Genomic DNA, 12,273 nt, shown 5'->3' with positions numbered 1-12,273 from the left:
TAACAACTTAAAAATTATAGAAAAAGATAAAAGGATCGAAGTTGCAGGCACGGCATACCCTCTGTGACGGAGACATGGAAAACGACGACGTTGATATGCTCGGAGCAGATAATAATGAAGCTGTATGTAATGTTTCAGTTTTATTTTTTCTTTCTTTCTTTTTGCTTTTAAGTTGTTTGTTTAGCTCATTTCTATGACTCAAATTTCCCTTTTGGGTGATGCTGCTATTAAATCTGAAAAAACCCTAATTGATTCACGCATCAATGTCAAATGCGATGATTACAGGAATTGGATGACATGAAGAAACGCTTGAAGGAAATGGAAGACGAAGCTGCTGCTTTGCGGGAGATGCAGGCCAAGGTCGAGAAGGAGATGGGATCTGCGCAAGGTAGCTCCTTTTTGTATTTTTTTTCTCTTTTAATTTAATTTGTTTTCAATTTTAGTATTTTTCTCAATTCTGTCAATTACCCATCTTTGGATTTTTTTTTAAATTTTTTGTAGTTTCTTAATTATTGCATTTTGTTCTTCATATGAAATAATGACCTGTGTTTGATATGAGTTCGGTTGAATTGGCCATGCTCAATATTGGAATTACCTCTGTTTTTTTTTTTCATTGTTGATATAGACCCTAACTCTTCCAATTAATGATTTTTTTGTTGATAAACTAGAAAATTAAGGTTTGATTGTTGCTTGGTAGTGCATTGTGCGCTGTGCAATTGATTTGTTTGCTGACTAAGACTGAAGAGATCACTTAAAGGTTGGGACTGACTCTCTAACTTGTTTATAAGATATTTCGTTGCACACACTTGAGGTTTTTGTGTTATAAACTCATGTAAGCTGAATATTTGCCAACTATTATTTTCAAATTTGGAGGAGTTCTTGGTTAATGCTTGAGTTATTTGATAATAAGAAATGCTAGGAGATGCTCAAGGACCTTAGCATTTCTCATTAAGGGATGCATAAGAGGATACACTGCATCTTGTGGATCGGAGAGGCATGTGCTAAAATACTTGAGCGCCTCCCTACACATCCCTTTTATTAGACCCATGTTTTCTTAGACCTTTTTTTTAAACAAAAGAAAAACATTGAATTTTATTTGTTTTGTTTTTATATGTCTTTTGCTTCTAATTTGTCTTCTTCTCCTTGCACTTGCTTATTGGGTGACCACTGTACTTTTTTAATGTGCAAGACATTTCATTACCATCTGTTGTTGGACTCTTGTCTCTGTTATTGATCCTTATCTCCAAATAGATCCTGCTACTGCTGCTGCAAGTCAGACCAACAGAGAGGAGGTAGATGCTCGATCAATCTTTGTAGGCAATGTAAGCTGTCTTTTCCCGTTTACATTAGAACTTTCTATTCTGCTTAGTTAGTTGTCTTTATTTTCATGTTTTCGTAATGTGGGCTGAGTATATTAATGAGATTAACTTGTATCTTTGGTCTGAAGCAGTGTTATTAAAACCGGACCGACCCGGCTGGAACCGGTCATATAACCGGTCCGGTTGAAGCAATGGACCAGCCATGCATCAGAACCGGTGTGACCCGGTCCGACCCGGTCGGTTTTCATGAAAACCGGTTATCCGGTCGATTAACTGGTGACCCGGCCCGGTCCCAAAAAAATTCAAATTATTTATTTTTTCAAAAAAAATCATAATGGACATATTTGAATATTTTTTTGCTTATTGATTTACATAAGTTATGTACCTACAACACTAATATTATCTCAATTATGCACTATTCAGAAAATTTTGATTTGGTTTATAGTTAGAGATATCGTTTTCTGAACCTAAAGTCCTGTATCACGATCATTATATTTTTGTTTGATCCTTTATTGGATAATAATATGTGATTTATTATTTTTTAGATTAAAATATTTGAAATTTTTATCATTTTTTTAGATATTTGAGCATGTTTATAATTTTTTAATATAAATTATAAAATTGCATATAATTACCGGGTCATGCGGTTGAACCAGTAACCCAATGACCCAGTACCTCGACCGGGTCAATGACCGGGCCGGTTTTAATAACATTGGTCTGAAGTGATTGGTTCAATTATGAGCCAATGTGTATATGTGTGTATGATGCTTTTGGAAACAAATTGGAGGATTCGTTATGCCTGGAACATATGCCTCTTGTTTTGTTTACGTTAATTACAGAGCAGGTTTGGGCTTAATCTCCCTACTGTTAATCTTGTGGCTCTCCAATATTGCATGATCGTACGTAATTTGGAGATCATTAAACCATAATCTCGTGTCAAACTTATTTCGGGATATGCTCTTATGCACATGTGACATGTTTACATGTATATGTCGGTGTGTCAAAATGTTTACATGTTTACAGGAGAAATTTTTATTTGTCCGGGAATCTCGATTTTCAAAAATATGATTTTTGCATTCAGTTTACGATAATATCTGAAAATTTAAAATTTAGAAAAATTCAGTTTCCCGGGAATCCCTCAAAATCCCGCGTACCAAACGCCCCCTGAAAGAATATGATAGGAATCCCAAACCAATAACTGGTCGGTGTTTTTCTGACCATTTATTTCCAGTAGCAAGATCATAAAGTTTGTGATGAGGCTTTCCTTTTGGTAGTTAGGTTGTTTTTATATGGGGGTGCTTTTGTTGTAGGTGTCTTGCATCAGTCATGAGTGCAACTGTAATATTTGTGATTTTGGGGGCTCAATTACATGCACAATTGAAAAGTGCAGCATAAAAAAGGATAGAATGTCGAGGAGATTTACTTATATATAAAGATAATTAGGAGCAAGAGATCTGGAAAAATCAGCGGTTTGTGATTTTATTATTTTACCGTTTGTGATTAATTTGACATTAGTAAACTAATTTAAGAGCCTCTTTTGTTGCGAAGATTTTCCATTCAAATAAACAAAAAATCAGCTGGATGATGATAGAATGTCCTTGTTAGTTTAATAACTTAAGAACCAGATTGCAGCATCCAGGACATCTGGATTATGTAGGATGAGTAGATTATTGACGTCTTAAAGACCGTATGTAGAAATTTATGGCTGAAGTTGAACATGGCATGAGATAAAGCAAATCAACTCTTCTCATGGCCAAGTCAAATTTATAATTTGATGCTCATACCAGTGCATTTGACATATTTTGTATCATGATATTGATACTGTGTTTTACCTGACTCGTGTTCGACCTCATCATTACTTTAGTTTCATCTTTTACTGAATGCAACTCCTCGCAAATCTAATATTGAATTTACTCTTGCATCTCAAACACCATCTTTTTTAGAGCATGGACCAAACCTTGCTAACATGACTTCCGTTTACCTTTTCTTGCCCAGTATGCTCGGAGTTGTTAACCTATTACCTCCTACTCAAATCCACACCCACCCTAACCACCTGAGCTTCCCAGGTGGCTATTGTCTTTCTATTGCTGATGCTAAGCAACCTGAAACCCCTGATTTCTTGCTTCTAGAATATCCTGCTACCAAAATCCTAAGCTACTCAAATTAATCAGCATTTTTACTTGTTGAAGATTAAATTTATATCCCACTTTATTGTGCTTGCAACGTTCAGTGAAATTTTCCCAGGGAAGTTTTGTACTTTGCTTATGTATGTATTTCTTCGTTTCCAGCATCTCACGAGAATGGCTACATTTTTTCAATTTCTTTTTGTGAAAATTTATTTGATTTTCTTATGGTTTAGTTCACTGATTTTTTTTTCATGCACTAATAAGATGATGTGGATAGCTTTCTTCAAGCCATTCATAGTTATTCATCATTGTCTTGCCCTGTTTCCTCATGATACTTGAATTTCTCACTGATTTGATTTCAGCCAGGTGTTTGTTTTGCTCAATGCTGTTCATGGTCTTTTATACTGATTTTTCTGTGCATCTATGACTCCAATTGGTTATCAGGTTTTAGTTTACTTTTTCCTGGAATTTCTTAGTCAAAGTTCTCCATATTTGTTGCTGGTGTATTTTCATCACTTTCTCACCATTAATTGAACGAGAAATGCATTGGTCTCCACCATACTCTATCCTGGAAAGTTCTATTGTTTTCAAGATTACTAATATGTTAACTTTTAGAATATTGAGAACTTTCTTTGCTTGATGTTGAGTGTGCTTCTGATATTTCGAAGTTTAATTGTGTCTTCAAGTGGTGGTGTCCTGCTTTGACATAAGTTTGACTACAATCGCAGGTTATGCTTACATCTACAAGTTTTCTGGTTTAGTAATGCTGCAGTTGGAAGTATATGATATATAATATATAGCTGGAGGAGAAAAAATTATATTAGAAATGTTTAAAATTACCAAAAAGAGTGGAAAAAACAAAAGGTACACTACAACAAAATATAAAAATAAAACATAAAAACATTGGAGGGATAGACGACAGGATAAGAAAGTTAAAATGTTAGTTGTTATGGAAAATGATATCCATGGTTTGGTGAACAAGAATATTTTTACAATGAAAAGGAAGGGGGGGAAAAGAACAAAAATAGCATACAAAGCTATCTATAATTTTGGGTGAAAAAGAGAGATCTTTAGCATAGCAAGTTTTACTTAGTCTACTTTCAATGTATTTGTGGCAAGATGGATAGAGGAAGGGATTAGATTGCAGATCAAGAACCTGGATTCTCTCTGGTGAGAAGAGGACATGCTTTATAGGTAAAGGACTGTGCATGGGTATCCCCTGTTTTGATTGCAAAGCCAAAGGACGCTTTTGTGGTGCCTAGTGCTCAAGAAACATGTAGGCATTATTTTCTCATGGTGAGGGGTCTGACACTCTTTTTCCTCTTCATTGGGGGGGAATACACGCTGGAAGAAGCTTAAAAAAAGGACTAGTTGTTATGCATGACATTGTTCATGAAACATGCCCATTCGTTTTGTAGTTCCATGATAACTTTGTTCCTTTGTAATATCTTTTAAAGGGAAAATCCCGGTGCAAAAGGTTCACCAAGGGTGAGAGTCGACTATACGTAGCCTTACCTTTGCATTTTTACAAAGAGACTATTTTCCATAATCAAACTTGTGACCTTCTGATCACAAAGGAGCTACCTTACTCCTGCTCCGAGACTTACCCTCACAAGTTGAAATTTCAAAAGTGGTCTAATTTTTAATTCACATAGAATCCTGGGAGGAGAATATGAAGAAAGCACATATATATAATGCATTTTCTGAATGAAGGCTGGAGTGGAGGGGATGCCTGACATCAAAATTACAAGTCAATATACGTAGGCGATAGCTATATTGCATGATCATTTGTTGTAATTGTTGATTGGACAAAAGGAGGATTAACTTAGAGAGATTTTTAGAAATTTCCATATTAGCATAATGTTCTTGTTGCAATGCACAAACTATCAGCTTTTTTAATGTAGAAGTGATTGGAAATTGATTGGCTGGACAGAGTGACAATGATATTTTGGAGAAAGATCCTCTGAAAGTCTAAAGTGCAAGGTGCACATCAAAAGCAAATTTCATGTTGGTATTGGTTAATGTGATAAAAAATTATTTATATTTTTTATGAATACAAGCCTCTTAATAATAGTTTACTTTATGGAATTCCACTACCTTGTTTTATCTTTTAAGTGTTTATCTACTGGCACTTTATTCTCTAAGTGTAGCTTGCACTTTAGTAGAAGCCAAATCCTGATACTTGCAATTGCATAAGCCAGGGCAAAAGTACATTTTTTGGCTGGCAGTTTCCTCGGCATTATAGCATGCCCTGTTCCAGATATAATACCTGCCTTCTATCAGATGAAAAATTATCATCCATAGTCTTAAATTACTGGCAACATGAGAAGTCTGATGTGCATTTTGTGCCATTTTTTTCTAGCTAAAATAAACTGTCTTTCCCTAAATTGTTTTATTTATTTATTTATTTATGTTGGTTAGAAATTGTAACAAAATATTCCCACAACCAATTTTGGCGTTTAGAGCCCGTTTGTTTGGCCTTCTCAAAAAAGTAACTTTTATCTCTTCCTTAATTTAGAAGTGCTTTTTACAAAAGTTAAAGCTATTTATATTTTTATAAAAATATTTAGTTTTTGAAAAAAATATTTAGCTTTTGACTTCTGTTTTTTCTATAAGTTAAAAATTTTAGCTTCTGAAAAAAATAGGTTTTTGGCTTTTTTTGTGACTTCTGCTTTTTTTAAAAGTAGACATCCAAACAAATTAAAAATGATAAGTGCTTTTTTTTAAGAAATAAAGCAGCTTTTAAGAAAAAAAAGCCCATCCAAACGGGCCCTTAGTCATTTGGAGCTTGTAAGAAGAGCGAAGCAGTTCCTGCCAAAGAAAGTTCTTCATCAATTTGACCCTGTTTTAGTGGTTGACTGGCAACTGTATGACAAGAAAATTCCTATAAATGTCTTTATTATGTCCATAGTTTTGTGGATGAGACTGACTGAAATATCGAAAACCTTTTTTTTAATTAAGTGTTACACAAGTATTTAGTGACAAATAATAAGGGCATCTGGTTGTGCGAGTAAACCTGAAAGTGCTTCCGTTTTTTCAACCTCAAGGTTGGTGTCAGTTATTACATGAAAATGTTTTATCCCATCTGATTAATGTTTTGGCTTTACTGGTGCCTTTGCCATAATTTAATCTCTTGGATTTGATGTTTTCCACAGGTGGACTATTCATGTACTCCTGAGGAAGTGCAGCAGCATTTCCAATCATGTGGAACGGTAAACCGAGTCACCATTCGTACTGATAAGTTTGGCCAACCCAAGGGTTATGCTTATGTAGAGTTTGTTGAAGTAGAGGCTGTGCAAGAGGCTCTTCTGCTCAATGAATCTGAACTACATGGCCGCCAATTGAAGGTTAGAGCAAGAAGCTCTTGCTGTTCAAATATATCTTGCTTTCCTTTATAACCATCTATATTTGTGTGAACTTTTTGCAGGTAACTGCTAAGAGGACCAATGTACCGGGAATGAAGCAATATCGTCCCCGCCGGTCCAATCCTTACATGGGGTCTCGAGGCAGAACCCCATATGCAGCTCCTTTTGCCTATGCTCCCTATGGATTCGGGTATGTTGTGCCGGTTCTTTCCTTTCCAATTTGTATTCGTTTTGGTGTAATAATAGACTTAAAGCACTCTTTTGTTAATTGTAGAAAGGTTCCAAGGTTCAGAATGGCAATGCGCTACAGTCCCTACTATTGAATGTCCAATACCGCTGAAACGGATCTGTTGATATTATTGGATGGATGGATATGACACCCTACTCCCTCATAGTATCATGGCTGATGTTTCGGCCATTCAGTATGAGGGAATTGGTCTGACCACCGAGACTGAGGTGGTTGGTTCTTTGAGGATTAAACACTGACTTAACTGCAAACCTTGTGAACTTATGGTGTTTTCTTCTGCTCTTTGATATTTGATATGTTCAAATGTTCTTTGCAAAAGTATCCATCGTAAAAGTGATCAAATATATGGGGTTTTCAGTTGCCTATTTTTCCATTAAATTCCTAATATGCTATAGGTTCATCTCTCTGCTATGTTTGTGTAGCCCTCAGTTTTCTTTATGAAAGTCCAAGAAATGATGGTCTTTTTTCTAATTGTTGTCCTATAGCAGTGTGGGGTAGTGTAAGTGCATTGTCTTATACGAGTAGCTAGTATTGTCATACAAGTCCATAAAAGATCAGTGTGTGGTTTGGACAAAAGGTTCTTGTGTTGTGCACCTTACTAGATTTAGTCAACAAAAACGCTATAATCATATATTTTGCAGAACACTTATTATTATTGGAATATTTCTTTTATTTGGTTATCGGCAACTGCTTTCAAATACGACTTCCCAAAACGATTTTCCTATAGCAGAAATATGCATCAAATTTACCATAAAATGCTTACAGATATGAAAATTTACAGAACTCGGCATTTTACTCGGCTTAAATGATGAATATAAACTAGTAGTACTGCTTGTTAATATATTTTTCCCTTCTATCCCACTTATGCAGTTTTCTGCTAGGTGTTGGGATCTGGTACATAATAGTTGGATAATGGTGTAGCCCTCCATTTACTTGATGATAATTGCTTGATAGACAAATCACTGGAATATCAAGATGTGCATGAACTGAACTTGGTGTAATTGCTTTGACTGTTTGTCCTTTTTAATGGCATTCAAGAACGTGACAGAATTGGTGGGAGGCTCACGAAATGTTAATTATGATGACTCGAGCTACCGATATCCCACTCATTGTGATCCTAGCCTTGATGCTTCTCAGGCTCATGAAAGTGCTTTTATGATTGCTGAGAGGTTACGTAAGAGAATGGCCTAAATCAATGCAATCTCTAGTCAGTGTGACCAAATACTGAGAGCCTCTACTCTGAGCAGCATAATAGCTTAAGCATTAGATTGTGGTATCTAACTCATTAAAGACATTAAAGACAGTTAAAACATTGACTTGAGAGTGCATCAGATCGTACTTGCAGAAGTTTTGTATTGACATTTGTGATCGTATTTGTACATTTATGTTTGAGTAGGGTGCTTAATACATATTCCATAATTATCACCTTATATCCAACTATGATCTCTTTATTCAGACCTTACAAAATGAATACTGAAAACCTAATGATCAGAGATATCAAATTCCTCATAGCTATACATTCAATTAATCTCCGTCACAAGTTCCTACAACAACAACAACAAAAAAACTTCACAGGCATAAAACTATAATAGGGGCCTTGTTTGATTTTCATTGTCAAGTAACATGCAATATTAGAATCTAAAATCACACCCTTGCTGTTAGAATTATTTGTTCATTGTCCAATCCTTCTATAATAAAAGAAGAGAAAAGTGTTTGTTGTTCTAAATGACACAACTTATATCCTTTCACTCTTACAAAGAGGTGAGACTCACACTTTTATATTTTTTGTCCACTTTCTCCATCTTTATCTATCTCTTTCTCTCACTTAAAATGATACTTTATATTTTTTAAAATAATACACACTTAACCACGATGGGTGGACGTGATGGTTCAGCATCTCGTCCCTTAAGCAAGTGGTTGGGGGTTCGATACCCAACTCTTGTGAATAGAAAGCATCCCGTGGCCAGCCCTTTACGGCTTTGTGCGCTGACCTGGGACGGGGGATTAATCCCATGGCTACCGGCTGTGGGGATACCCTGATGCAAATAAAAAAAAATGATACACACTTTTCTTATAAAAGAAATAAGCAACTTTGCCATTTTTCTTAGGAAAACATTCAGGAATATTAAAGGACTTTATTAAGAATACCATGTCTAGAGACATACACCGAGAAGTTAAAATTGAAATTTTAAGTAAAAATAAAAAGGAAAAAAAATCATAAAACATAAAATCGTAATATAAAAAAAAATCATAAAAATATAAAAAATGCTTGAAATATTGATAAAAATATTTTAATAAAAAAAAATAAAAATATAAAAACATAATGAAAAATCTAAATTTTAACTATCATACACCAGCAGTTATACTTAGTAACACAGTAAAAAAAAAAATGCGAGACAGGGATTATTCATACTTAAAAATAAAATAACCACTAACCAGTATAAACATTTAATTTTGAATTTAAATTTAAATTGGAAAATTCTTAATTTTCTCGTATAAATATACAGATTCATTAGTCCTGTCCTTTAAATCTCTTATTTTTTTGCTGACAAATTGCTTGGTAAGGATGGAGAACAGAAAGAAACATAGCATGCAGCTCCACCCATTGGAGTGTTCTTCTTAATTAGAAAACTAAGCAAAGAAGGCCTTAGCACTATCAACTTTCTCCTTATTTCAAGGGAAGACCTATACTTTCCAACTTGTGTTTAAACAAAAAATAATGGCAAAAACAATCTCAACCCGATCCTTCACATTCAGCAGGGTACATACCCAAGCATATCCGGAGTATGATTGCAGACGAAAGGGACCCACCAAAACCATCCAATAAACGACATCCTCTGTAGCCTTTTTTTTTGCCATATGAGATTCTCTCCACCTTACCCATCTCATCATTACTAACCTCGCCTAATGGTCTCCCAACCCCAACACAAAAAGAAACCAATCCTTCAGTCTCATTTACCATAAAACAAACAAACAAATACAACACCCTATTCCTCTACCATTGCCATTTCTTTTGTTTATTTAAAAAAGTAAAGAGAATCTATCAAAAATAAATAAATAAAGAGTAAGAAACCTCACTTGACATAAATAAAATATACAATATTAATGATGTGCTAACATTTTTTTTCCCCTTATACCTCGTTTGCCATATTTATAACATTCCTCTTTAGTCTTTAGAAACAGAATTTACACAGTCACACTAAACGACAAAAGAAACTTAAAATACATACATACACACTCCCTCAACTCAACCCATCCCCAACTCCATCATCTCCTGCTTCCGTTCCCATCAACCCATATCTACAACCGTACACCGTATCATGCGACGTGTTAACCTTCCTTACACCATAGGCTTGCACGCTGAAGTCTGCGGGTCCCACATCGCCGGCACCAGGTACCTCCTCCCGTTCGCGCCGTGCACATTGTAGCTCGCTCCGGTTGCCCTGTCAACAAGGACCCGACCCGGGTTACCCGGGTACGCCCCGCTACCGAAAATCCCAGTGCACGCCGTAACGGCCTCCAGCGGCGCCGTCGCCGGTCCCTGGAAGTAACCGTTGTTGAAAGGGTTCGTGACGGTTCCCGCGAACAAGGTGGCAAGGTTGATGATCATCCCGTCGACGCCGACGTCGCCGTTGGGCGCCACCAACGGCGGCGTCTGCGGCCCGTAAAGAGGCTGGTGGAATGGCCACGCGCATTGCCCGGGACACTGCGTCTCGGAGTTCCCGACCCAGATGTAAGCGGTTCGGTGACCACCTTTGGCTCCGCCGATCGACCCGTGGGTCCCGCAGCGGCTCATGCAGAAACCGTCGACTGCGACGTCCTTGGCGGTGAGCACCACCGTGATGGAGGAGAGTTCGTTGAACTTAGAGGCTAACGCTAAGAGGTCCCTTCCCTTGAGATTCTTCCCTAGGGTATAGCTCGGGTGTAGGAACTGCTTCCCTACGACGAGAGCAGAGGATCCTCCACCCTTGTACTTCTCCGTCGTCATCCACCACGTGGCGACGGAGGGGAGAGGTGCCCCTGGCGAGCTAAGTGAGTTTATGAAGTCCACGATTATGGACCGTTGGATCGGAGTGAAGGCTCCGTACCAGACGAGATTAACGGTGATCCGCCCCTTCAGGAGCTGGCCGTTGTGGTACTTGAGCACCAGCGGTTGCTCCTGCACCAGTGCTCCTACAGTGAGTGTGGGAAGGAACAGCAGGGCCAGCACCGCAGAGTACCTGATGGCAAGGTTGTAATTAGAAGCCATGTTCGGGGTCCAAGATTTAAGAAAAGGATTAGAACAAAACGAGAGAGAACTTGGAAGAGGAGCAGTGTTTGACGATGGACACGAGTTCTTGGATGGGTTATTTATATACCCGGCGTGAGGAGACAGCAGTGGAGAAAGAGGCGTCAACATCGTATTTTTCCACGTGGAGTGTTCTGATTGGGTAACTTCTGTGCCAGCCTGTGAGAGTTTGAACCGGTTTGACGTGGACGTTTTTTCGTTTGAAGCTTAAAACCGGTTTTACGATGGGGCAATTGATATTACTGATTCGACCTCACTCTGTTTTTGATTTCACAATCCATAGAATGCTTTGCCATGCGTTTTCAGTACAGGTTTGAACAATTGAACCTAGTTACATGGGTCCCATGAGGAATCTCACTCGCGGTGTCCACCTTTTGATCCGAATCGAATCGACGGTGAGATGGGAGCCATATAATTGGAATGGTTCAGAGCAGATGGGGTCCACATTGAAGCTGACAAGCTTGACGTCAGTTACAGAGTTCGAGGAACAACTCCTCAGTAAATTTAATATAGACACGCATGAAAGTGCTATAGAATTCTTGCTTATAGTGCAGAGTGTTTTGAATTTTTGTCTTTTATATAAAGTTTTATACTATAATATATTAAATTCAAATTCAAATTAATAACAGCTTCCAAGGACCTCCGGTTTTTGAAATATTTTTTTATGCTCCAAGTTCATTTAATGATTTGGTGTTCCCTCTCACAATACTAATTTTTTCTTTCATTTTTTACTTTTGCTATTTTTTTCTTTTTCAATTTTACTTTCTCATTTACAATAAAGAACCACCTAAAAAATGATAGTCCCAGTCCACAATAAATTGTCTCCAGGTCTTTTCAAAATAATGCCTGTGGCTTTGAGCTTGCTATGCCATGTGGATGGTCATCGCCACACAGTTTCAGATTTTTTCATTTGATCTTATTCTGAGCC

At 37.1% G+C, this 12,273-nt stretch overlaps 2 protein-coding genes across 4 annotated transcripts; one reads left to right on the top strand and one right to left on the bottom strand.

Moving 5' to 3' along the window:
- On the top strand, positions 1–7,665 carry LOC133308104 (polyadenylate-binding protein 2-like). 3 transcript variants are annotated; one of them, XM_061508695.1, is made up of 6 exons: positions 1–122; positions 286–388; positions 1,252–1,322; positions 6,601–6,792; positions 6,873–7,000; positions 7,085–7,662. In XM_061508695.1, the coding sequence occupies exons 1-6, from the start codon at positions 75–77 to the stop codon at positions 7,131–7,133; spliced, it is 591 nt and encodes a 196-aa protein (XP_061364679.1). In that variant the 5' UTR covers positions 1–74; the 3' UTR covers positions 7,134–7,662. The 3 variants fall into 3 exon arrangements, with proteins under 3 accessions (XP_061364679.1, XP_061364680.1, XP_061364681.1); XM_061508696.1 differs by having other exon boundaries at positions 54–131; positions 7,085–7,665; XM_061508697.1 differs by having other exon boundaries at positions 56–119; positions 7,085–7,664.
- Positions 7,666–10,134: 2,469 nt separating this feature from the next.
- LOC133308108 (protein EXORDIUM-like 2) lies at positions 10,135–11,327 on the bottom strand. Its single transcript, XM_061508702.1, has one exon. It carries the CDS (start codon positions 11,304–11,306, stop codon positions 10,398–10,400), a length of 909 nt encoding a protein of 302 aa, XP_061364686.1. The 5' UTR covers positions 11,307–11,327; the 3' UTR covers positions 10,135–10,397.
- Between the last annotated feature and the right edge of the window lie 946 nt (positions 11,328–12,273).

Source organism: Gastrolobium bilobum, unplaced genomic scaffold (assembly GCF_033153095.1).
Source record: "Gastrolobium bilobum isolate Gb01-03AN ecotype WA unplaced genomic scaffold, APGP_CSIRO_Gbil_v1 utg1570, whole genome shotgun sequence".
Taxonomy (NCBI): domain Eukaryota; kingdom Viridiplantae; phylum Streptophyta; class Magnoliopsida; order Fabales; family Fabaceae; genus Gastrolobium; species Gastrolobium bilobum.
Note: the sequence above shows the minus strand (reverse complement) of the source record. Positions and strands in the feature narration are given on the sequence as shown.